Here is a 26,513-nt window from a genome sequence, read left to right on the forward strand (position 1 = left end):
TGTAGTGGTGTCCCCGACAGGATCCAGACCGCCAAGCCGTAACCGAAACAATGAAATGCCTGGAGATGAAGAGCTTGGCTTTGAGGCAGCTGTTGCTGCTCTTGGTAAGAGCGTCTCTGCACCCTTTTTCTCTCTCTCCCTCTGTGATGTCTTCTTTCTTTATTTATTTTTACCTTTGTATGTCTCTCCACAATTTCTTCTTGTCTTCCTTTCTTGTCCTATACAAAAGGAATATTTAGTGATGTATATGCCTATATTATTTGACAGAAAACAAAGCAGATATTTAAACTTTCTTTAAAGTGGTTTCCATTAAAAAAAAAAACAACCAAAAAAAAAACCTGCTGTGCTTGCCAGTGATTCTTCATTATAACAGGTGTCATTTTCTGTAACTAGGTTTTACTCTTTGATTGTAACTGCATAAATCAGAATTGGATTTTAAAGAATGAGTGACAATCGTTTATGAAGCATTTCTATTTCAGCTTTTTGGTGTAGTGTTGCAGGGAATGACTATAAAGAAAAATATCGCTGTGATCCAGCATTACGTACAGTGACGGGCTATATTGAAAACAATTGTATTGGTGGGCTGCGTTATGTGATAACCACGATGAGGTATTGCTGTGACCAGCTATGTGGAAGGTTATCTGTAGGATTCAAAAATTCACACCTGCTTTTTCTGTGGGTACTTCTTCCCCTTCAAAACAAAGGATGTAGATTTGAAAATCTAATTGACACGCATTGCTTCCCTACCCTGATCTAACCACATCCCCAAGCCTGACTAACTTTTGCCCAGCTAAAGATATGTATGGTGTTAATCCTTGTGCATACTTTTAGCTGGATAAGGGAATGACTATTTTCAGACAATGTTTTCAGTAAATATGTTCTGAAAATTGCCCCTCTATAATGTAGAACATTTAAAAAGGAAATAAAACAGTTTTTAAGCTAATCATGGGGGAAAGCTAGTAGCCATTCAGAGAGAGGAATCTTCAAAGGATACTAGCATAACAGGGAGAATATCCCAATAGACAGAGGATGTGGTAAAGAATGAAGTAGCCCAAACTGATTTAAATAAAGAGCACATAGATATGAATGACTCCAAACTGCCTGTAAATATAAATAGTGACTGATGGGTAGGGTGAAACAGGCCAAAGTGAACCTGAGCTCTACCACACCATAGTTATTCCTGAGCAGTTGCATTTACTGCTGACTGATTGGTCATCTCACCAATGGATGAAGGAAATATGGTGTAGTGTTTACAGTAATGCAGTATGGAGACCTTCTGAGACTCGTGAGTTCAATTCCTGCTTCCATACTGATTCCTTGGACAATTAGGAAAGTCAATTTAGCTCCTCTGTGGTGGGTTGGTTGTTTTTTTTGGGGGGTGGGGGTTGTTTTATTATTTTTTTTACAGGTAGGAGTAGCTTAGTACTTTCCTCTTCTTCTTCTATACTTCTCGCTCAGACGGAAGTAGGATCTGACACAATGAACCATCATTTGCAACTACCTGGGGTATTTTACCCTTATTTGTATCTCTCTCCCTAATGCTTAGGTCAGCCATTGTGGCATGGTCTTCAGCCAAGGGTAACCATACTTCCTTTGGTTGACAGTTGTGATCTATGTGATTACCTAAAGGCAGATTGGCCAAAGAGCAATGGCCGATTTTATTTCCCGAGAGATGAGGTCACTGCCTCTGCAACATCCTCAGCCAGCTCTGGGCTAGCTGCATGATAGCACATAATACTGCTGAACCACCAGGCAGGCTTTTTTCCTCTTTCATTTGACCAAACTGTAGTTGGAAAATAATTGTTCTTTCTCATCTCATTTCTTTTGTAATCTGATACATAGATTAGACAGAACCAAGTAATGTTTACCTCTAGAATACTTAAACATGTATGTAAAGTGCATTCTCTGAGGTCAAGCAGAGTACTATGTCCTTACATCTGGGTGATGTCACTGGAACCCAGTATTGAAGCTGTATTACAAGTTCTTCAAAGTTCTCTGAAAATGCTCCATTGAGCATGTGTGGGAGTTATCAGCTGCCGTGTGCTAGTGGAAATCCCCTTTTAGATCTGTTTTTCCCACATAGCTCAGTGTTCATATTCTTTGCTCTTTTCCTCTTGCTGATGTATTGAAGCTTGTATTTTATATATATATATATATATATATATATATATATATATATATATAACGTTTATACTGAAGCTGATGGTATTGCAAGTTTGTTTTTTATATATATATATATATATATATATATATATATATATAACGTTTAATTTTGGCCTCTTTTAGTCACATAGGTCAGCCTATGATGATTTTGAGACAGCATTGAGAGAGTCTACTATTAAGATTGGTACCCATAGGCTCTCATAGCTGTGCGCTTTAGATCTATATTTCCCTGTACGTACCCAGATAAGTCCAGACTCCTGGGTTTTGCATCCCTGCCAGCAGATAGAGACAGAGTTTTACTGACTCTACCAGAATAGCATGTATGCCACCTGCAGTTCCTCGGTATTTCTCTGTCTCCAGCAGATGGTGCAAAACCTGCAGTTCTGTAGTCAGGAGATTTTGGATTTATGAGCCTTCCTCCCATGGGGTTTTTGGGTCCTAATAGATCCTTCCCTGTCTGGTTGAAATGGATGAGCTATTTGTCACTGGCCCTTTTGTATGCTCGTTCTTTTATCCTGTGGGGTATAAGTCTGGTGGTCCAGATCCCTCCCCTTCATGAGGCTGCTGAGGCGGCTGTATGCTCAGGATGGCTGGGGTTTTTTCCTTAGTCTGTCCCCTTTTTGACTTTGGCTAATCTTCCTGTGTGGTGCTGGACAGCTGTGTTCCATTCTAAGGAGAAGTTGGTTTAAGTTTTGTGCAAAAAAAAGGAAATAAGGAATTGAGCTGGAAGAGGACTTGGGAAGCCTCGGTGAGTTGAAGGGAAGACTCTCTGCCTTTGCTGTGTTGGTGGATGAGGGAGGTTGGTTTTCTACCTCTACTGTGGTGTTGGTTTTCTGCTTCTCCTGTGGTGTTGGCTGCGTCGATGGGCTCAGTTTGAATTGTGAGGGTTTTTCCTGCTGAGAAGGTTATGGTACGCAGCTAGACTCCTGTGTCCTTGAGCTGTGTTGGTTTGTGTTCTGCCTGTGTTTCAGGTGGTGAGGGGCTGTCAGATGGCCCGGTTGCAGCAAAAAAAAAAAAAAAAAAAAGAGTAGACTGACTCCTGCGGCGGTTGTCCCTGCGTGCCGGGGATCGGAGCAAGCCGCGTCCTTGGTCTCCATCGACGTGGGAACGACAGCTATTTTGAGTTATCATGCGGTGCTTGCTGCACTGACAGGGGGATTTTCCCCCGAGACTGTGCCCGGCCTCCTCGAGCCCTTTGGAGGAGCAGGGGAGGGCAGATGGGTTCCCAATCTGTCTGTTTCTGGGTCCTCTGTCACTGGGTCTTCTCAGCATTTGTCTGCTGCCTCCTGGCCTTTTTCAGCAGATTTTGCCCTGCTGTTGCATAAGGCTTATTTAGCTCAGCAGGCAGGGCTGGAGACTCTGTCCCAACTTTCCAAGGGTCTGGAGTTAGGTTCCAGACCATGGCAGTCTTGGAGTAAGCAGCTTTAGCTGGTAAAGCGTTTGGGTCCTAATTCGTCTGGTGATGAGTCAGATGATTCAGAGGGGGCCTCAAGGATCCAGAGGCATCTCCGTTGCAGGAACGGGGTTGATCCGGATGTGACCCGCACAGCTGCAGGAGATGATGCGGAGGAGATCCTGGTATCTGAGGGGGATGACCCTAAGGTGGTTCATTTGTTCTGTAAAGAGGAGTTTGGGGACTTTGATTCCTCGGGTTCTGGAGGAGCTTGGGCTGAAGATTCTACAAGAATACTCTGGCAAGGAAGGGGCGGACACTGTCCTGGATGGGCTTAGGGGGTCCTGTGAGAACCTTCCCATATAAGTCAGTGAAGAAGTTGGTGGAACTGGAGTGGGGAGCTCCTGGCACAGACTTGAGTGGGGAGGGCGATGGTGAAGCTTTATCCTTTGCTTGAGCAGACGGATCTGTTTTCCCTTCCAAAGGTGGATGCTGCAGTGTCTGTGGTGACAAGACGACTATTCCGATCACAGGGTCCATGGCTTTGAAGAATGTGCAGGATCAGAAACTGGAGGTTCACCTCAAAAGAAAATTTGGTGTCTGCCCTGAGTTTACGGGCAGCCATCTGTTCCAGTTTTATTCAGAGGGCTTGTCTGCATTGGGTGCAGCAGCTTCAGTATGGTCAGGCGAAGTCTGGCAACGAAGCAGTTAAGGCTAACCGCTTAGAGGCGACAGTGGCATACGTTGCAGATGCTCTGTATGACCTGGTGAGAACAACTACTCTGATTATGGGGTCCGCTGTCAGCCCAACGGTTGTATGGTTGCGTAACTGGGCAGTGGATGTGTTGTCTAAGTCCCAGTTGGATTCTCTGCCCTTCAAGGGCCGGCTTTTGTTTGGGGAGGACCTGGAGCAGCTGATGAAAGATCTGGGTGAGAATAAGGTGCATAGGTTGCTGGAGGATAAGCCTAAGGGCAAGAAGTTTTTTTCAGGCTCAGTCCCATTTTTGTGACAGTAGGAGATCTCGCTCGGTGAGAGAAGCCCCAGGTCTGCAGAAGTAGTTCTCTCTCGGGTCAGTCCTTTCGAGGAGGCTGAAAGCCTTTCAGAGCCTCCACGTTCCTTTTATATAGAGGGTCACTTAACATGGTTTTACAGGGAGTGGGCCAACATTACTCAGGATCAGTGGGTCCTCAACATAATAAGAGATAGCTACGCATTAGAATTTGCTCGGCCCATCCACGATTTGTTCCTAGTCTCCCCCTGTAGGTCTTTAGACAAGCAACTTGTGGTACGAGAGATGCTGGACCGGTCGCGGATGTTAGTGGTGGTGATTCCAGTCTCCAGGAGCGAACAAGGGGTCCCAAAGAAGGAAGGCACTTTTCGCCCGATTCTGGAATTGAAGCGGGTAAATGTAGCCCTCAAGGTCCCGATGTTCTGGATGGGAGACCCTGAGGTCAGTAAAAGCAGCAGTGTGCAAGGACGAGTCCCTGGCTTCTGTGGATTTGATGGAGGCGTACCTGCACATTCCCATTCGGCCGGATCATCAGCAGTTTCTGTGGTTCATGGTGCTGGGTCATTTCAATTTCAGGTCCTTCCCTTTGGGTTGGCCACAGTGCCACACACCTTCACCAAGGTTATGGTGGTGGTGGTAGCGGCATTACATTGCGAAGGAGTGTTGGTACACCCCTATCTGGAAGACAGGCTCGTCAGGGCAAAGTTGGAGGATGTGTGATGCCAGTCTGTGCAGAAGGTGATCAGTACTCTGGAGTCACTCGGCTGGGTGGTGAATTTAGCGGTCACATGGTGCCTGTACAGTCCCTCAAGTATCTGGGAGCTCGGTTCGACATGCAGAGGGGCAAGGTTTTTTCTCATGGAGGAGTGTGTTCTGAAGCTACAGGGTCAAATTTGGCGCTTATTGGAATTGCTGGTGCCCAGAGTCTGGGATTATTTGCAGGTTCTGGGTTTGATTGCTTCCACCCTGGAGTTAGTGCCGAGGGCCTTTGTGCATATGAAACCTCTGCAAAGAGCTCTGTTGGCTCAATGGAATCCTGTCTCGGAGGAATTTCATCTTTTTATTTATTTTATTTAAAGCTTTTCTATACTGGCATTCATGATACAATCATATCATGCCGGTTTACAGGTATCAGGGGGTGTAATAACCTTAAGCAAATAACAAGTGGTAAGGAACAAAAAGTTACAATAAAACAGGGTAGTTGGAACTGGAGAAGGAATGAAACAAGAGTAGGAGTAACTTACAGTAATTTTACAGTAAAACTATTTACATAGGGCTGAAAAGTCTCTTAATAGTTGCTGTTGTTGTGGAGAGTCAGTTAGAATCGGGAAAGGCTTGTTTAGCCAAGTTTTAAGCCTTTTTCTAAAAGTTAGTAAACAAGGTTCTAGTCTGAGATCAGGGAGTAAGGTGTTCCATAGATATGGTCCCGCTGTGGAAAAGGCCCGATTTCTGAAAGCAAGATGGTGAGTAGATTTAGATGGGGGAACAATCAAGGAACCTTTGTAGGCCTCTCTGATAGGTCTTGATGAAGTGTGAAGTCTGAGGGGGATTTGGAGATCAAGAGGGGCTTGGGAGTGGATGGTTTTATGGGTGATGGTGATGGACTTGTGTAGAATTCTGAAGTGTATTGGTAGCCAGTGTAAATTTCTGAGAATAGGGGAGATGTGGTCTCTTCTTCTGGAGTTTGTCAGGATTCTGGCTGCTGCATTCTGGAGCATCTGAAGAGGTTTGATGGATGAGGAAGGGAGACCTAGCAAGATAGATTATTGCAATTCTATCTTGGAGAATATTATGGCTTGGAGGACTGTTCTGAAGTCTTGAAAGTGGAGGAGAGGTTTAATTCTTTTTAGAACCTGCAGCTTATAGAAGCAGTTCTTGGTTGTGGTGTTAATGAATGTTTTTAAATCCAGGCGGTTGTCTATTACTCCTAGGTCTCTTGCTTGGTTAACAATGGTGTTGGTTGGTGCACTTTGTGGGGTCGTACTGTTTTCCGGGGAGATGAGAAGGAGTTCAGTCTTAGCAGAGTTTAGTATCAGGTTTAAGTTTGTGAGAAGTCGGTTGATCTCTTGGAGGCAGTTTTCCCAGTGTTTAAGTGTTTTAGTGATAGATTCTTTGATGGGGATCAATATTTGTACGTCACCAGCATATAGGAAATGTTTTAGTTGAAGGTTAGTTAAGAGTTGGCAAAGAGGAAGGAGGTAAATGTTGAAGAGAGTTGGGGACAGGGAGGAACCTTGAGGAACTCCTAGTGAAGAACTGAAGCGAAGGGATTCTTTATTATTGATTTTGACTTTGTAACCTCTGTTACAGAGGAATGTTTTGAACCATGTGAATGCCGTGCCTGTTATTCCAATGTCCGATAGACGGTTGAGGAGGATGGAGTGATTAACCGTGCCGAAGGCTGCTGACAGGTCAAGGAGAATTAGTAAAAAAGATTGTCCTTTGTCCAAGCCCATGATGAGGTGGTCTGTTAGCGAAAGGAGTAAGGATTCAGTACTTAATGCCTTGCGGAACCCGTATTGGGTGGGGTTCAGTATATTGTGATCTTTGGGGTAATCAGAGAGTTGTGAATTGACTAGTTTTTCCATAATCTTGGCTACAAATGGAAGGTTAGAAATAGGGCGAAAGTTGTTTGGATTGTTAGGATCCAGATCCGGTTTCTTTAGGAGGGGTTTGAGGGAAGCAAGTTTTAGGGCGTCTGGGAAAATTCCCTGTGTTAAAGAACAGTTTATGATATCTGCCAGTGGTTTGGCGATGGTTTCAGGTATTAGGAGGAGAAGTTTTGATGGGATTTGATCGAGGGGATGGGAGGAAGGTTTCATCTTCTTTAGTAGAGATTGAATCTCTAGGGCGGTGGTGGGTTCAAATGATTCCAGAGAGATTCTTTTATTTAGGAGGTGGTAGGAGCTAATAGGTGAGGTGGTGGTAGGGGGAAAGAGTTAAGAGATTGGAAATTTTGCTTTGGAAGAACATAGCCAGTTCATCAGCTTTGGATTGTGCTTGGTCGAGAGGGATAGAGAGTGTGTTGGGTAGAGTAAGTTCGGATAAATAGGAGAAAAAGGCTTTTGCATTATAGACAAGGTCATGAATCTTGTGGGTGTAGAAATCCCCTTTTGACCTTAAAGTAAAGTTCCTGTAGTGGTGGAGGGTGGATTTGTACGTGGATAGTGTGCTGGGGCAAGGTGTTTTGCGCCATTTGTTTTCTTTCTTTCTGAGGTTTGTTTGAGTTTTCGAAGGTCATGTGTGAACCAAGGTTGTCTCTTTGGGGCTTTTGGGTTGAGTTTTTTTGTTGACAGAGGACATAATTTGTTTGCTATTTTCTCTGTGATATTGCTCCATGATGCTAGGACTGAGTTGGGGTCTGAAAGGTTTGTGTGGAAGTTCATTAGACAGCTGGGTGGTTGCTGAGGTCATCGGTGGAGCAAGCTCTTCTGTAGAGAAACGAGGATTGCAGGGGGTGTGTTATAGGTTTCTGATATTGAGAAGGTAGCGGAGATTACTGAGTGGTCCGACCAAGGGACCGGTGTGCATACAAGGGGGGATGAGTGCGTGATACCTGAGTTTATGAAAATGAGGTCCAGGGTGTGGCCAGCTTTATGGGTGGGCTTGTTGATGATCTGCTGGAAGCCCATGGCTGTAAGTGTGGAGAGCAAGGCCTCACTGTTGGTTGAGAGTGTGGTGTTGTCGACATGGAGGTTGAAGTCTCCTAGGATCAAGGCAGGGGAGTCCAGATTCATGTGTTTTGCAATTATTTCTACAATGGGGGAGACATCTGTGTCGAAGTCCTGGTGGAGCGTAAACTAAGAGGATTTGGAGTTGGTCAGTTGTAAGAGGCCAACTTCTAGTTTTGAGTCAGATTTTACTGGGAGTTGGGTGACTCTCAACTCTTTTTTTGGCTGCTAAAAGGATGCCCCGCCCCTTTTCTTTAGTCGGGGGAGGGAAAAGAAGTCGTAGAGCTGCATGGGGAGTTGGTTTATTAGTGCTATATCTGTTGGTTTAAGCCATGTTTCTGTTATGGCGCATATGTCTGGTTTTGCGTCTAGGAGATAGTCATTGAGGATCAGAGATTTCTTAGTGATTGTGCATTGAATAGTGTCAGGGAGAATAGTGCGAGACCTAGGAGGTTGAGTAAGGGGTGAAATCATGATTGGAATGAGGGTTTTAGTGGTGCGTGGTCGATATTGCATTGTTGCTTTTCCTGTATTGAGGAGACTGAGCTGAAGAATGGGGATTGGGAATCCAGGTAGCATTATGATCTAGTTGTACAGGAAAGGATGGGTTGATTGTTGGATGAATGCTGGATGAAAGCTGGAAGAGTGCTGGGAGAGGCTGGATGAGAGCTGGAAGAGGCTGGAAGAATGCTGGATGAGTGCTTGAGGAGGCTGGATGAGAGTTGGAAGCGACTGAATGCTGGATGAGTGCTTGAGGAAGCTGGATGAGAGTTGGAAGCGACTGAATGCTGGATGAGTGCTTGAGGAAGCTGGACGAATGGTGGAAGAGGCTGGACGAGAGCTGGAAGTGTGCTTGAGGAAGCTGGATGAATGACGGAAGAGGCTGGATGAGAGCTGGAAGCGACTGGATGAATGCTGGATGAGTGCTTGAGGAAGCTGGATGGTTGTTGGAGGAGGGTCGCAAGTGGCAGTGCTGGGAGAGGCTGCCTTCCAAGGGGGTGCCTCAGAAGGTCTCACAAAGGGGCGCACTAAGGGGCAGGCTCCTTGGGTCGCGCTCCTTCAGGCGCACGGTGCCGCTGAAGGGAGCCCAAATTTAAAGGGCTGAATGGGCTGGCCTCCCAGGCACCTGCATGGACGCAGCTCCTGCCCCTTGATTGGAGGCTGGGGAGCTCAGGGAGGGTTCGCGGGCGGCCCTGCGTTCTATTAGTTTTTAGTTTTGGTTTCTTACTTTTTGGAGGAGGACGACCCCTCCCCTCGCGTTCTCCCGGCGTCTCTCTCTTATTTACTTTTTCTTCCCTTACCGCTTGAGGGTACTGCACAGGACAGCCTGTCTTGGTGGCTGCTGACTTCATCTGGTTTGTGATGTCGACCTGGAGGTCCCAGATTGGGTAATTCTTACTACCAATGCCAGTCTGTCTGGATGGGGAGTGTGTGTCAGCAGCAATCTACTCAGGGAAGTTTGTCTGCGAAGGAAGCTTCCTTGTCTATCAATTGGTTAGAGACTAGAGTAGTGCGTTTAGCTTTATTTGCGTTTCTGCCATTGGTGCGAGGTCTGTCAGTGAGGGTCTTAGACAATGTGACGACCCTAGCCTACATCAGTTGGCAGAGAGGAACCAAGAGTCTAGCAGTGGCCCAGGAGGCTCAAGAGCTGATTCTTTGGGCGGTACAACACCTGGAGCGGATAGCGGCATTGCACATCACAGGGGTAGAAAACATCCAAGTGGACTATCTAAGTCGCAGATTATTAGATCCGGTAGAGTGGGAGCTGTCCGAGTCAGAGATTCAGCTCATTCACGAGAGGTGAGGCTGTCCTCATGTGGATCTAATGGGAACTCGTCTCAATGCAAAAGTGGCTTGGTTTCTCAGTCAGAGAAGAGAGCACAGGGCCGAGGGCATCGACTGGTGCTGGCTTGGCCTCAGGAGGTTCTGCTTTACGTGTTTCCTCCTTGGCCTCTACTAGGCAAGGTGTTGCGGATAGAGACATCTGGACGAAGTGCTGTTAGCTCCAGAGTGGCCATGGCCATGGTTTGCAACTAGTCAACTTAGCTGTGGACGGTCAGTTACGCTTCAGCCATCTTCCGAGCCTTCTTAGGCAGGGTGCTATATTTTCAGCCAGGCTGCTCACTTTTGTCTAGCGACTTGGCTTTTGAGAGGCGGTGAATGAGACGCAGGGGCTACTCAGAAGCGGTTATTGCTACTCTCCTAAAGGCTAGATGAAAGTCTGCTTCTTTTTTGTATGTGAGGGTCTGGAAGGATTTTGAGTCCTGGTATATCGCTAATGGAGTGCAAGCTTTACAGTCTTCAGTGTCTCAGATCTTGTTCTTTCTTCAGGAGGGTTTGGTCAAGGGGTTGGCTTTCAACTCTCTTGGGGTCCAGGTGGCTGCTCTTGTTGCCTACGAGGTAAAGGAGAGGGTTCCTCTGTCTTCTCATCCTGATGTGGTGAGGTTTCTTCGGGATGGGCTAAGAATTTGCACCCGCTGGTTAGAGTTTAACCATCCTGGAATCTTAATCTTGTCCTCAGGTTTGTGTGAGGCACCTATTGAGCCTCTTCGAAGAGCAACGCTTAAGAATTTGATCCTCAGTCATTTTTCTAGTGGCCATTTATTTAGCTAGGAGAATCTCAGAGTTACAGGCTTTGTCTTGCTGTGATCCGTTCCTGCAGATTTCGGACTCAGGAGTGTCATTGTGGACAGTACCCTTTTTTTTTTTTTTTTTTTAACTGAAGGTGGTATCAGCATTTCATGTGATTCAAACGGTGGAGCTTGTTGGCAGAAGTAAAAAAAAAAAAAAAAGCAGCCATATGTTAAGTATGTTGAGCCTTATGTTCAAAGTAGCCTTGGGTGTGTTCTCCCTAAACTGAGGAGAGTGAGTCACCTGTATGCACACCATCAGACTCCTCTGGTAGCAAAGACTTTGCTAAAACAGAGAAACTGTGGCACCATGATTTCATAGCCCCTTAGCTGAGACAGGTTTTGTTTCCCACTCCTTTGGGAATCTCTTAGGAAATCAGTTATCCAACAACCTTCATCACACAGAACCAGGGACCATGGCTTTACCCTAACATGTCCCTAGTCCTCACAGCTGGGATATTAAAAGGGTAGTACTGGATTCTCTAAACCTATCATAGTCTGTTATATTCTTCTAGATTTTAGAAAGGCTTCGTCAGTTCAGTGTGCTGCGGCAGTCAAAAAAGCAAACAATGTTGGGAATTATTAGAAAGGGAATGGTGAATAAAACAGAAAATGTCATAATGCCTCTGTATCGCTCCATGGTGAGGCCGCACCTTGAATACTGTGTACAATTCTGGTCGCCGCATCTCAAAAAAGATATAATTGCGATGGAGAAGGTACAGAGAAGGGCTACCAATATAAGGGGAATGGAACAGCTCCCCTATGAGGAAAGACTAAAGAGGTTAGGACTTTTCAGCTTGGAGAAGAGACGGCTGAGGGGGGATATGATAGAGATGTTTAAAATCATGAGAGGTCTAGAACGGGTAGATGTGAATCGGTTATTTACTCTTTCAGATAATAGACTAGGGGGCACTCCATGAAGTTAGCATGGGGCACATTTAAAACTAATTGGAGAAAGTTCTTTTTTACTCAAAGCACAATTAAACTCTGGAATTTGGGATCACATGATGTGGTGGGCTCGGTAGGAAGCAATCACACCGAGCTCCGGCCGCCACCCCAGCTGCATCCTTTAACATCATACCGATCCCGCTGAATTCACGGCTATATCGCAGCAAATTTTGAACTTCATCTCCGGGGCGTTCTGAATAGGGATTCAAATAAACACATGGCGACTCGTCTAACAAAAAAGGACAAGGAAAACGTAAAACCCGCGGATAGCAAAATGGCCGCCACCCTGCCCGAGGCCGAAATGCCGAGCGACGAAACTATAGAAGATAAAATCTCCCACGCTGTGGTAACTGCATTAGATATGCGACTGCATCAGATTTCTGAGCAGATCGCAGACGTTCGAGCTTCCCTGAACGAATTTGACACCTGGGTGGAGAGAGTCGAGGGGCAGGTAGCGCTAACGGAAGACGACATCGGGGCACTGGAACGACGTGTACATGCCCTGGAACAGCAAGCTAAGTCCAGCAGTGACAAGTTGGACGACTTGGAAAATCGTTCCCGGCGCAATAATGTGCGATTTGTTGGGTTACCCGAAACCATATCAGATGCTGATCTACCGCGTGTCCTGGAAGCATGGCTGCTAAGCATAGTGCCCACCCTCGCTCGCCTCTCTGTCCGGTTTACTGGAGTGAGCTCACAGATTGGGAAGGAAGAAAGAAGAGGACTCTAATCGGTGACCACGTGTGGTTATTACTCGTTTCCTGCATTTTGCACACAAAACTTTGGTGCTACAGCATTATAGGAAGGCGAGAGAGATCCGCTATGAATCGCATAAAGTCATGGCGTTTCAAGATTTTTCTCCACGTGTTACTTTGCAGAGAAAAGAATTTACAGGAATCTGTATGGAACTTTACAATAAAAATATCCGTTTTGCTCTGTTTCCTGCCCGGCTGAAAATTTATCACCAAGGAGCGGTCAAAATTTTTTTGGAGGCTTCTGAAGCACGGGCCTTTGTGCAAGGCCTGCAAGGAAGCACGGAGTCCGGACCCAGCTGAATCGCAAAGTGAAGCTGTATCTGCCGTTGTAATTGGCAATTTGCTGCATGCATAAGGTTGGGTTTTTTTCTCTCTGGAAAATTTTCCTTTTCTTTTAACCTGGACCGAACATTTTTGTTTACAGACATTTTGGCTAATAACCAAGATATCGGTGGAGCCTAGCATATTAACAGCAATAGGCGAAACTGATTTTCAATAACATTGAACTCTTGCCGATGGGCATGCCTCAAAAGTTACTAGTGTTGCTAGACTCTACAGTTCAGTTATTTTATGCTATTAAGGTTTTTTCTGACTACTTATACAACTGTGAGATGAGAGTTCTCAGAATTTGTCAAGCGGGCTGAGGAACCCTGGGGTGGTGGCTGAGCACCTCTTTTCCATCTACGTGCTCTCAATCCCTACCTAGAGATTAAGGTTTCTTTGGGGGATTAAGAAGGATTTCAACAGGGCTGAATGGTTACCAGGCCGTGTTGGAGGGGGAGGAGGGGGGACGGGGTACTTAAAGGATCTCCTATTCACCATACATATGCGATTACATAGCAATGGGATAGGGTTGCCTTTTTTTTAAGACCGTTTATATCTGCGTGGTCGCACAAGGGGTCTGAAGTTCATATACACTTCCACTTGCCAGAGTTATGGCGTTAGAAATCGTAACTTGGAATGTTGCTGGTCTCGGCACCCCAATAAAAAGGGAAAAGATTTTTGGCGTGCCTGAATAGACTGCAAACTAAGGTGGGGTTCATACAGGATACGCACATGCCAGCCGAGGAAGCAGTAAAAATGAGGAAAAAATGGGTTGGACAAGTATTTTATGCCACAGGTACCTCTAAGAGTAGAGGAGTGGCAATCCTTATACATAAATCAGTATCTTTTAAACACCAAGAATCTATTGTAGATCCCAATGGGGAGATATGTCATAATTAAAGGGCTTATGATGGGATCGCCGCTAATAATGGCCTCTGTATATGCATCCAATCAGTATGAGCATTTGTTTTATACAACCTTATTTACGCATTTCACCAAGCTGGGCGATTACCCTATCATTTTAGGGGGGGGATCTAAATTTTGCAATAGACCCGCATTTAGATAGACAACCTCCGAGGGGAGGACATGAAATCAGTGACCACAAAGGACCAAATTTTCTTAGCAGGCAGCTCAAACTGCTGGATTTGTGGCGGGTTCTCCTTCCAGGGGAGCAAGAATTCACGCACATTGCGAGAGCGCACAACACCCGCTCCAGGATTGACTATTTATTGATCTCTGAGGCCCTGTTCACCAGATTCTCTAAATCTTGCATTAAGACTTTATCGGTCTCAGACCATTGTCCTTTAGTAGGAACATATGGGTATCATGATGGCTTTTCCCCGACCTACTGGAGACTCCCCTCGCATTTGGCTAAGGACCCCAAATTCCCTGAATACCTACATAAAAAATGGCAAGAATACTTACAATTCAATATGCAACATAGTTCACAACCGATACTCTTGTGGGAAGCGGCTAAAACAGTACTCAGAGGGGATATAATCAGTTACGCTAGTTATAAAAAAAAAACAAAACAGATGGATAGGGATATAATTTCCATGGAAAAACAAATGAGGGCACTGAAGCGCCAGATTAACCAACAAGGGGAACAAGCCTTAATAGCCCAGTTTAAAGTGCTTCAGGTAGCTCTTAATGAGCTGCTACATTCTAGGGCGGCTAGAACGCTACGCCATAAACAATTCAATTTTTTCCAATTTGGTAACAAAGCGGGCAGGCTTCTAGCAAACTTAAGGTCTCAGGAAGCTTCCAAATTTATTGCAAATATTAAAACACCTCAAGGACAGGTGAAATCCTTCACGACTGAAATTGCGAGTATATTTTCTGAATACTTCCGCAATTTATACTCTGCTAATCCGGTCAATGAAGGGGCAATAGCTGAGTTTTTACAAGCATTGCCACTCCCAACATTGACGGAAGCCCAACAGTCTAAATTGCAACAACCCATAAATGACACTGAAGTACTGGACGCGATACGGTCTCTTCCCGATCACAAAGCACCTGGTCCTGATGGCATGACAGACACTTTATATAAGACACTGGCTGAAACTGTAGCCCCAGTATTTGAAAGTATGACAGATCAAAAACAGATGCCAGCTACCATGAGAGCGGCCACTATAGTGGTTCTTCCAAAAGCTGGTAGAGACCCTTTAATGCCTTCATCTTACCGGCCGATATCTTTATTAAACTTGGACATAAAGATATACACCAAGATTATAGCAACTAGGTTAAAACCTATTATGCTGTCGCTTATATCACCGGATCAAGTGGGCTTTGTAGCGGGCAGTCGGTCCACTGTCAATATACACAAAGTGTTGAATGCTTTGGAGATGTGCCACATGCTATCTCTTCCGGAACCATTATTGGTAACTGTGATGCTGAAAAAGCATTTGATAGGGTTGCGTGGCCATTTTTAAAGTAGGTGCTTGTAAAGTTGGGTTTCGTCGGAAGGATTTATGACTATATTACACTACTTTATACTAACCCCACGGCGAGAATTTTGGTGAACTGCACGCTCTCTGAGGAATTCCATTTGAAGCGGGGCACTCGACAAGGATGCCCATTATCTCCTTTGCTGTTTATAATGACTGTAGAACCTCTGGTATGTAGACTAAAACACACTCCTGGTATTATAGGTATCCCAGTTGGCAAATAGACTTACTTAACCCTATTGTTTGCAGATGATATCCTACTATTATTAACGCATGCTTGCACCACACTTCCAAATGCACTCCAAGTGTTCACCAAATATCAAAATATCTCTGGTTTCAAGCTCAATTTAGATAAAACGGAGGCTCTGGATATTATGGGGAATTTGAGACCCCGGTGGTCGAACTTCCCAGTAAAATGGGCGGACTCTATGATCAAGTATTTGGGTATTATTATTCATCCACTTCCAAGCAAGTGGTAGGAGGTAAATATACCTCCAGTGATAGACAAGGTATCTAAAAAACTGACTTGCTGTCAAGGTTTACCTCTATCTATCCAGGGGCGTATTGCAGTTATAAAAATGGTAATTGTGCCACAGATTATGTTCAAATTTATGATGCTTCCATTTCTCCTATTGCCTAAAGATAACAGGAAACTACACCAATTAATGCGTAAGTTCCTTTGGCAAGGAAAAAAGGCCAGGGTGTCTTTTGTAATCCTGATGGTGCCAAAGGAACATGGGGGTTATGGCGTGCCAAACCTTTTGGTTTATTCATGGGCTGCCAATCTACGTATACTGGGAGATTGGATGCTGGATACTTCAGAATTTTCAGACCCCCAATTTATTAGAGCTATTAGTGCCCCTTATGAACCTAGTTATATCTTACATGCTCCAGACAAGGAACTTCCAAATTCCTATTTAATGTTCACTTTAATTAAAACCATAAGGAAGATCTGGGGTATCACCCGGAAGCTATTGCAACTGCCGGTGCATGTGTCATTATATTATCCAATGAGGGGCTCGAGTTTGCTTTCCCTGTCTTTACTACCAGAGAGCCATAAATACTGCATAGCTTCAAACTGGCCACTCAGAGACTTAATAGATCCCACAACGGGGACAATATATACATTTGATAAATGTCGGGAGGTCTTAGGATTACTCACAGGTGATTTTTTATTATATGGGTATCTGAAGGCCAATTATCAGACTTTGACAAATGGGATAGCGATAAACATGGATAATGAAAGCCACGAAGCATTGTTTGAATGTTTTAAAGCTAGAAAGGGAAACTTGTCTACTCTATATGCCTTCTATCTGTCTGTTCAGCGGTATAATGTATTTTCGGATCTACCTAAATGGTCCAGAGACTGTAAGGAGACAATAGAGGTGACTATGCTCAAACACTCATACATCTCCATAACAAATATTACTCCCAATGTGGCCTTGCGAGAGCTACAACAACGAATCTTTCACCGGGTTATATACTCACCAATGCGAGCATACCAAATGAAATTGATTCCGCAAAGCTCCTGCCTTAAATGTGACACGGCTGATGCTAGTTTGATCCATTGTCTCTGGGAGTGTGTAGTGATTCAAACGTTCTGGGGGGATATCCGAAGTACAATTTCTGATATTCTCAATTCCGATATTCAGTGGTCGTGCTCATTTTGTATTCTGAATAATGATAGCGGGGATACTAGTATCAATATTGATAATGTGGGCTTTATGTCTAAAGCATGCTTAATTGCCAAAAAAAGTATACTGCTCCGATGGATTGACCCAACTCTACCTACCGTGGCTATGTGGACCAACCTGATGACAGAGCTCTATCAGCTGGAGTACGGATCAATGTATAAGAATTTCTCACCATGTAAACGAGGCCTGTTCACTGAGATATGGGAAGCATACTACCACTCTCTATCGAGCCAAATACAAGCTCTGGCACCTATGGAACTTTCCAGTGGAGGAGGCTCGCAGAGGAGCTAAAGGATTCTGGTTAGTTAAGGACTCCATGATTTAGCACCAAACCAAAGATGTACATAAGGTTAGCTACTATGAACCCTTATTGCAGTTACTTAGCATTTGTGTGATAATTTTCTACCGAAGCCTATATCTTTGTATATGTAAAGAGATCCTAGGAAGGGGAGGGAAGGGTTACGGGAAGGTATGGGGCAAAAGGGAGGGGATGAAAAATTGTTAAAAAATCTTGGGGTGAGAAGATTGTACTTTTATCTTTCAAGAAGTTGTGTTAATGTATATCTGCCTCAATAAAAGAAATTAAATAAAAAAAAACAAAAAACTCTGGAATTTGTTGCCAGAGGATGTGGTTAGTGCAGTTAGTATAGCTGTGTTTTAAAAAAGGATTGGATAAGTTCTTGGAGGAAAAGTCCATTACCTGCTATTAAGTTCACTTAGAGAATAGCCACTGCCATTAGCAATGGTAACATGGAATAGACTTAGTTTTTGGGTACTTGCCAGGTTCTTATGGCCTGGATTGGCCACTATTGGAAACAGGATGCTGGGCTTGATGGACCCTTGGTCTGACCCAGTATGGCATGTTCTTATGTTCTTAAAAGCTGAGGATTTACAGCCTGCAGTAAGCTGCTTTATTTTCCATATTTGTGATGGTTGTATGTGACTTAAATTAAAAAAAAAGTTTAAGTTTTCCACTGGAAGGTCTTATGGCTTTCAGTGAAGGAGGCTTGTTCTGTGGAGTGAGAGGATCTAGGGCCTTTCTTGCAAAAACACTTTTGAATACATTCTACATCTTTCTGAGTCTGTTCTATAAAACTGTTAAGGTCCACCTTAGTGTGATCGGTATTTACCATCACCATGTGGAAGGTAAATACACAAAATTCCTGTGGGACTTGTTTATTTTGAAGTCTTCCCATCAAGCCCTGTCATGGAACCTCGACATGCTCCTGATCCAGCTGATGGACTCCCTTTGAGCCAGTAGACTTCTGTAAGCTGAAGTACCTGACCTGGACGGTCATTTTTTTGATGGCAGTCCCTTCAGCATGCAGTCAATGAGTGCCAGGTCCTACTACAGGGGCAGCCAATTTCAGTCTTCAAAGGTAGCAAAAAAGTCTGGTTTTCAGGATTTCTGCACTGAATATGCATGAGATAGATTTGTCTACAATAGTAGGCAGTGTATGCATGTCTATCTGATGCATATTTATTGTGGATATCCCGAAAACCAGACTTGTGGCTCATGAGGTCTGGTGTTGGCCACCCCTACCCAATTGACTTTTCCACTCTTTTCTGTACTAGGGTGGTTCTGTGCACGCATCCTAAGTTCCTGCCTAAGATAGTGTTGGATTTTCACATTTATCAGATTAATTGGCCTTTCAATATTTTCCCTAAGCTACGTGTGCACACAGGTGAACAAGATTTTTACAGTTTGGATTGCAACAGAGCATTGACTTTTTCTATCTAGAATAAACTGGAAGCCCTTAGAAAGTCCAAACAGCTTTTTGATTGTTTTGACCCCCAACAAATATGCATTTGCTGTGGCCAAATGCACACTGTCTAATTGGATAGCTTATTACACTTCCTCTCAGGCAGGTCTGACGCTGTGTGCGCATGTCAGAGCTACGGCAGCCTCTGCCCCACTTAAGTTCAGTCTCAGTGGAAGAGATTGGCAAGGCTGTGACATGGAGATCTTTCCCTGCATCACATTACTTTTTAAATAGGGATTCCTGATGTGATTTTTCCAGTCTGTTGTGCATGTTCTATTTGAAATCTAGAATCTAACTCCATTCCCCCCCCCCCCCCCCGGGCCATTCTTATTTTGAGGTTGCCTTCCAAAAAAAAAAGACCATTTTGTTGCCCATTAGCATTTTTTCCATTTTTTGTTTGAAGGCAAACTTAGGATTCCCAGATGTGAGGACATGTTATCTTGCTTGTCCTAGAAGAAAGCAGAGTTTCTTACCTGTAATGTATTCCCCGAAGACAGCAGGATGTTAGTCCTCTCAAAACCTGACCACCTCTTTGAATTTGGGTCTCTGAGTTCTGAGCTATTTCATAGTCTGAAGGGGCACGTGGATGTATATCAGGCTGCACGTTTATTTATTTAAAATATTTCTAATGGATAGGAGTAAATTAAGGATAGTGGCTTATTATCTCTGAGAACAAGAGGTAGAGGGAATTTATCCCCCTAGATTTCTTTTTTTGTATTATGTTTTTCCCTTGTTGATATCGCTCAATACATTATTTTCTCCTGGATTACTTTTGTGACAATAGATATTGATTGATAATATATGAAAATAAGTAATTCATGTACAATTATGCATTCAATACGTATGTATTATAATGTTTGTCATATGTGAAAATTCATAAAGAGAAAATAAAAAAAAATATATTTCTAAACCGCCTATCAACATTACTGGGCAGTAGTGTACATAAAAACAGATATAGCAGGCAGCAAAAGGTTGCATCCTGTTAGCAGGCCAGAAAAGTAATTCAGCCAGAGACAATACAGACCACAGCAAAACCTGGTAATTTTCCTTATCCTTTCTGTACTCTAATGTTACTATTTTCACTAATTTTTTTTCCTTTTAACCACTTTATGTATTACTATGGTAATGTATGTACAAATTATGCCAATAAAGTTATCTTAATTTGTATTCCACTAGAATTCCTGTAGGCTTCAGAAATTTGGGACAGCATTAAATGAAGCAATGGCTTGTATCTGGTCAGGATAATCTAGCTGTCAATGGGACTGAAGGGAAGCCAAAGTCTGAACAATAATGTGACACTCCCTACAAGGTCCTCCTCCATCCCATCCCTTGGATGGAGGAGAACCTGTCAATTATTCAATGACTAATTTAGGAACCGATACAGTTGGGCGCGTGTTTTGGACGCGCTAGCTTTACCCCTTATTCAGTAAGGGGTAATAGCGCATGCAAAACCCCCCCCCCGAACCTAATAGCGTCCGCAACATTCAAATGCATGTTGATGGCCCTATTAGGTATTCCCGCGCGATACAGAAAGTAAAATGTTCAGCCAGCCGCACATTTTACTTTCAGAAATTAGCGCCTACCCAAAGGTAGGCGCTAATTTCTCCGGACACCGGGAAAGTGCACAGAAAAGCAGTAAAAACTGCTTTTCTGTGCACCCTCCGACTTAATATCATGGCCATATTAAGTCGGAGGTCCTGAAAGTTTAAAAAAAAAAAATATATATAGAAAAAAAAATTTTGAAATAGGCCTGCGGGTCGAAAACCGGATGCTCAATTTTGCCGGTTTCCGAGCCCGTGGCTGTCAGCGGGTTTGAGAACAGACACCGGCAAAATTGAGCGTCGGCTGTCAAAAAAGAGGTGCTAGGGATGCGCTAGTGTCCCTAGCACCTCTTTTTACCGCCGAGCCTAATTTAAACTAAAATACTGTATCGCGCGCACAGGAGAGTGGCCTGTGCGCACACCGGGAGAGCGGGTGCTCTCCCGTGATTTTACTGTATCAGTCTGCTACTTAACATGAGTCACAGGACTGATTTATGCACTGCTAAAGGAAGCAGGCAGGTTAAGGTCCTCTGACTTAATGAAGTCTGTAATTATTTTAAGAATAGGAGGGAATGGGGCAGTAATATTATTGGAACTTTTGTCATTCTTCCTAAGTTATCCTGTTACTTTCTGAGGAGCTGAAATTTGCAGCTTTTGCTTGAAGCCAGGCTGCATAAGTTACCTTATTTTGCCATTTTTGGCGGTGTCTTAGCCACAGGTTGAACATGTTGCACAGCAAAATTCCATATTGCTTCCCCGCTTGCTGAAAATCTGTCTGTGTTCAGAGATCACTGGCTACTATCCTCTGTGGCATAGTAAGACTAATCGGAGAAAGTTCTTTTTTACTCAACGCACAATTAAACTCTGGAATTTGTTGCCAGAGGATGTGGTTAGTGCAGTTAGTACAGCTGTGTTTAAAAAAGGATTGGATAAGTTCTTGGAGAAGTCCATTACCTGCTATTAATTCAGTTGACTTAGAAAATAGCCACTGCTATTACTAACAAATGTAACATGGAATAGACTTAGTTTTTGGGTACTTGCCAGGTTCTTATGGCCTGGATTGGCCCCTGTTGGAAACAGGATGCTGGGCTTGATGGACCCTTGGTCTGACCCAGTATGGCATGTTCTTATGGAGGGCCTAAGCTCAGTCCTTCTTATTGGGGCCTCTGATTATTTACTCCCCTTCCCTGTCATCCTTCCAGCTCTCATCCGTATCTTCATCCATTGTTCGCTTTCCTTACTTCCGTCTTCGGTACCTTTCTTCTCTCCTTTACATTTGATTCTCTTCTATGTCTTTATTTTGCATTATCCCAATATCAGTGTGTCTCCCCTTCTTCCATCTTCTCTTCACCATCTTTTCCCTATGTTCCTCTTTCTGCCCCCTCCCTCCCCATCCTTCCACCATGTTCCTCTTTCCTATCTCCATATCCACGACTAGCCCAAATCCTGCCTGGGGCAACACTTAAATCTACTCCCATCTCTCCCCGTTGTATACCTTGTTCTCTGCCACACCTGCAGCCTCTATTCCCTCTTCCCCTTTATCTCCCCTGCAAGTCTTCATCTCTTCTCTCTATATCTCCCTCATTCTTTTGTAACCTTTCCCCTAGTAATGTTTTGGGTCAACTTTCTCTTCTCCAAAAACCCAGCAAGTGAAATGACAAAACCTCTTGCCCTTTAGCTTCTTAGGGCTTAGATGATTTAAGTTTGGCCTGTTTTATTGAGAGAACTGTGGCTCCTGATCTTTCAGGGATTTAGGTTATAGGATGCTGGCCTTGTGCTAATGGATTTATGAATAATAAAATTGTTTTCCCCCTTCTGAGCACTGGAATGATATTGTTCTAAGCCTCTTTCTTCTGGGGGTTTTGGAATAGTGGTGATCTAGTCTTTCATCCTCCTAGGTTTAGAAGATGGAGCTGTAGTCCATATCTGTTTGAGATTTGGGAGGATGTGGCTAGTGTGTTTCTCACCGATTTGGGATGATGAGAGCTAGCCCTTCATCCTGCTGCACTTAGATGCCATCACTTGCATCCATCCCATACTAAAGTATGATAACAGTGCTTAAGGACTTTGCATTGCTGAGATTTGGGATAGTAAATAAAGACCTCAGGAATGAAATGCAGACATTTACTGTTAAGTCATCTGAATTCTCATATTTTGCCTCCTCTCCCTAGGTATGAAGACAACTGTGAGTGAGGCAGAGCACCCTCTCCTGTGTGAGGGCACTCGAAGGGAGAAGGGAGATCTGGCCCTTGCTTTGATGATTACTTACAAGGATGACCAGTCAAAGCTGAAAAAGGTAACATACAAAAGCCAACACCTGATCTACACAATAGAACAGTGATGATCACTCTCAGCCCTCAAGGGTCACCAACAGGTTGGGTTGTAGGATATCCCTAATGAATATGTGTAAGAGATTTACATGTATCTGCCTCCATTGTATGCAGATCTATCTCATGCATATTCATTAAGGATATCTTGAAACCCTGACCTGTTGGCAACCCTTGAGGGCTGGGACTGAATACCACTTCAATAGAACAACTTTGAAAAATAGCTCGGGGTATAGTATTTGACAGCAGAAAAAGCCATATGGCCTATCTAGTCTGCCAATTCACCTAACTAATTTAGCTTTGATTCCTATCACTCAATCAGAGATCTCCTGCATTTATCCCATGCTTTCTTGAAATCAGAATGTAAAGGGCCATTATATAATGCATAGTATATGTAGTCACTGGACTTTAAGTATTTGTGCAGTTCTGGTTGCCTATCTCAACAAAGATAGTGGAACTAGAAAAGTATAGAGAAGGGCAATATAAATATAAAGGATGGAATGTTTCCCCTTTAAAAAAAAAAAAGTTAACTCTTATTAAATCATGATATCCTAAGGGGCAATTCAACCTATTTTGGTTGCCAGAGAAAAGTAATGAAAAGTTGTCAGTTGTCACTAACTTCTGCAGCATTAGATAGGTGGAATTCCATCTGGTGCCTATATCTTGAATAAATACTAATGAGAATTAACCCATGAGTAAAAAATATCAAAAGTAAAGAATTCTATTTAAAAATGTTGCGCAACAATAGTGAACAAAAATATTCATATAGAAATGACGGCAGAAAAAGACCAATCAGCCCATCCAGTCTGCCCAGCAAGCTCCCTCACTTGTTTTCCCATACTTATCTGTTTCACTGACCACCAAGTTCAGGGCCCTTGTTGCTAACTGTTTGATTCAAATTTCCTGCCATCCCCTGCTGTTGATGCAGAGAGTAATGTTGAAGTTGCATCAAAGGTGAACATAAGGCTTAATGGTTAAGGGTAGTAACCGCCGCATCAAGCAAGTTACCCTGATGCTTGTTTACCCAGAGTGCACAGATCAATGCCTTGTTGGATGTTGTCTGAATGTAAATCCTCTTTTCCACATTTCCCCCTGCCGTTGAAGCAGAGAGCAACGCTGTATATGCCATAATACACACACCAATGGACTGCGTTAATTGTTTGAATATCTTAGGTCCTATTGGGCGTGAGGTTTAATCAGTCATAGGGTCTTTGCTTTTTTAGGTTGTATCATTTTAAAAAATTTTTTAATATGCACAAAATAGTTCAATAATGTTATGATATGCTATATTATATTTAGCACTTATCTGAAAATTCCAGATTTTTGGAATATGAACAGTGAGGACAAAATCAATGAAAGGTGATCTGGAGTTATTTGTAGACTCAGAATATTGTAAGCGCAGTCCAGTATCCTTAGATCCAAATATTATAAGAGCAATCTAAGGATACTGGACTGCGCTTACAATATTCTGAGTCTACAAATAACTCCAGATCACCTTTCGATTTTGTCCTCACTGTTCATATTCCAAAAATCTGGAATTTTCAGATAAGTGCTAAATATGATATAGCATATCATAAGACTATTGAACTATTTTATGTACATATTAAAAATTAAAAAAAAAGCGACACAGCCTAAGAAACCAGACACTTTGACACTCACGCCCAATAGGACCTAAGACAGTCAAACAATTAGTTCAGTTCATTGGCGTGTATCTCATGGCTATATGAAAATATCTTTATTAAGCCAGAGCAGAAGCACCCCCAATGCTTCTTGCTTCTCACTGACATGCTCCCCATCTTTCATACTCTGGTGAAAATGCTGTTATTTTCATGCACAGCTCTATCAGTTCATTCGGGACTAAGATACTGTATTCCTTGTCTCCTAGTCTCTTACTGTCAGGTGAAGCAAGTATGCAAAGCATTGAATCTCCTGATAGGCTCCATCTTCCACAGTCTTTTTCATGTTGTTGCCACTATCTAAAGCAAAAAAAAAAAAGGTCGTGTTTACAGCCTAAATGCCAGCTCTCCATCACCATTGCCATTGATATGGGCTGAAGTATGACTTGCATCCATCACAAAGGTGTGCAGCACAACCCCCTTGTATCCTGCTGGCCCTCCCCAGTAGAGCTGCTGTGGTCTCCTGCCTTGTCCAGCTGTCACTAGAGTGCCATCAGGGAAAGGAAGGCATGTGTAGCATTCTGGCTGGTTCCTATGTTACTGGTAAAATGGATGCTACTGCTGCTTCACTTGGCCTTAGCCATCTGTGTCTGCCTGCAAGTATGACACAGAGTGTACAGGATGGGATCACATGCCTACTCAATGTTGTCCTAGAGAGCACTTTGTAATTGGGAGCTAAGAGCTACAATGTAATTGGGAGCTAAGAGCTACTTAAATCCCATGTTCGCCACCAGCTGCATGGGCTGGTCATCCAGGATAATAATTTTTCCAGTGCACCATGTTGCTACCTTTGATGCCGCATGCTGCTTCCTTCAGGACAATGATATGGAAATCACTCCATTTGTGCCGTGGTGGCTTGCCACTGGCTTGGATGTGGAGGCTGCTTGACTGCCACCTCACTTGAGGGAGGGGGAGGCCTGCTTCAGAGAGAGATTTTCCCTTTTCTCTGGTCTTTCTGCTTTGAGCAAAAGACAGCATCCCAGACTAGTACCGGTGGCCTCTCCTGTAACTAGCACTAATCAGGGATGTTTTGTAAATGATTCCACGGTATCTTCCCTCTACTGATGGCCTTCTGGAAGTGAATGCATTCAACAAAATGCTGGTCCTGCACATTGTAAAGTGCCTCTATACTTGGATGTATTGCAGGATCCCCTCTCCCTCTCTCTTTCCTTGGATGCTTCTGCTGGAGCTGGAGTTGAGGTCAGACTAGAAAGGAAAAGGCCAGGGGGCATCTCTCATGTTCCTTACTACCTGCTTTTTCTGGGTGGTGATCTTGTCCCTGGCAAAATCACTTGCTGCTACCTCTGGCTGCTTATCAGTAGTTAACACACTATTGGTAACCGAACTCTCCAAATCTTCATGAGGATAGTAGATCTTCAATGTCCTATGACTCTAAAAATACCAGACATGATTTATCCAAACTCTGCCAACAAACTCTGCTCTATCTCCAGACGTGACCTGGCCTCAGCGTGTTCAAAAGGAGATTGTTGTGGTATCAGCCTCAGTTAGGCCTTCATTGGGGGTTTGAAACCTATATACTTTAAAAATGAAACTTTTTTTTTTTTTTTTTAATTGTAATATAGCGGCGTGGGGAACCTTTGGCTTCCTTACCAGAAGGACTGAACCAAACATCTGGGGTGGTACAGAGAGTAGTGAAGCAGAGGTTTGGGTATTGCTTCCCCATATGGGAAAAGCAGATGGTGTGCTCGGACCCTTCATAAAGCCCTATCACCATCTTAGTGTGGATTTTGGGTTGGGTTTTTAGTTGAAAGCTTGTTACCCTTTTAAGGGATAGCATATCCTACGCTGTACCATTTTGATTATTTTCTGGGTCAGGCTGCTGGAGAGTCTCTACATAGACACTTGGGACAAGAATGGAGGCAAGAGTCCCCTATCCCTATATGTTTTGTCCATGTTTTTTGGTAACTCTTAGTTGCCAGGGGAAGATGTTTTTTGTTTTTTTTTTTCCCTCACCCTTCCTGCTGCTGCTTGGGTTGTTTTTGTGAGTAAGCTTTTTGTGTGTTGCTGAGTACCCCAGGCCCAGGAGCTCAGATGCTGCTGGTTTGAGGAAAGGTGCCTTTCCTTTGAAAGGACTGGGAGAAGTGGTGTCCTCCAGGAATAATGGCTTCCTGTGGTAGGATTTGGAGAGTGAAGTACTAAGGGACGAGAAA

At 43.7% G+C, this 26,513-nt stretch overlaps 1 protein-coding gene across 1 annotated transcript in view; it reads left to right on the plus strand.

The window, feature by feature from the left end:
- ZSWIM8 (zinc finger SWIM-type containing 8) overlaps nt 1–26,513 on the plus strand; it is a 328,217-nt gene that overhangs the window by 193,658 nt on the left and 108,046 nt on the right. The window contains exons 15-16 of the mRNA XM_029608976.1: nt 6–104; nt 22,511–22,635. Of these exons, the coding sequence (XP_029464836.1) occupies nt 6–104; nt 22,511–22,635 (224 nt within the window). The remainder of the gene's footprint in view (nt 1–5; nt 105–22,510; nt 22,636–26,513) is intronic.

This window comes from Rhinatrema bivittatum, chromosome 7 (assembly GCF_901001135.1).
Source record: "Rhinatrema bivittatum chromosome 7, aRhiBiv1.1, whole genome shotgun sequence".
NCBI lineage: Eukaryota > Metazoa > Chordata > Amphibia > Gymnophiona > Rhinatrematidae > Rhinatrema > Rhinatrema bivittatum.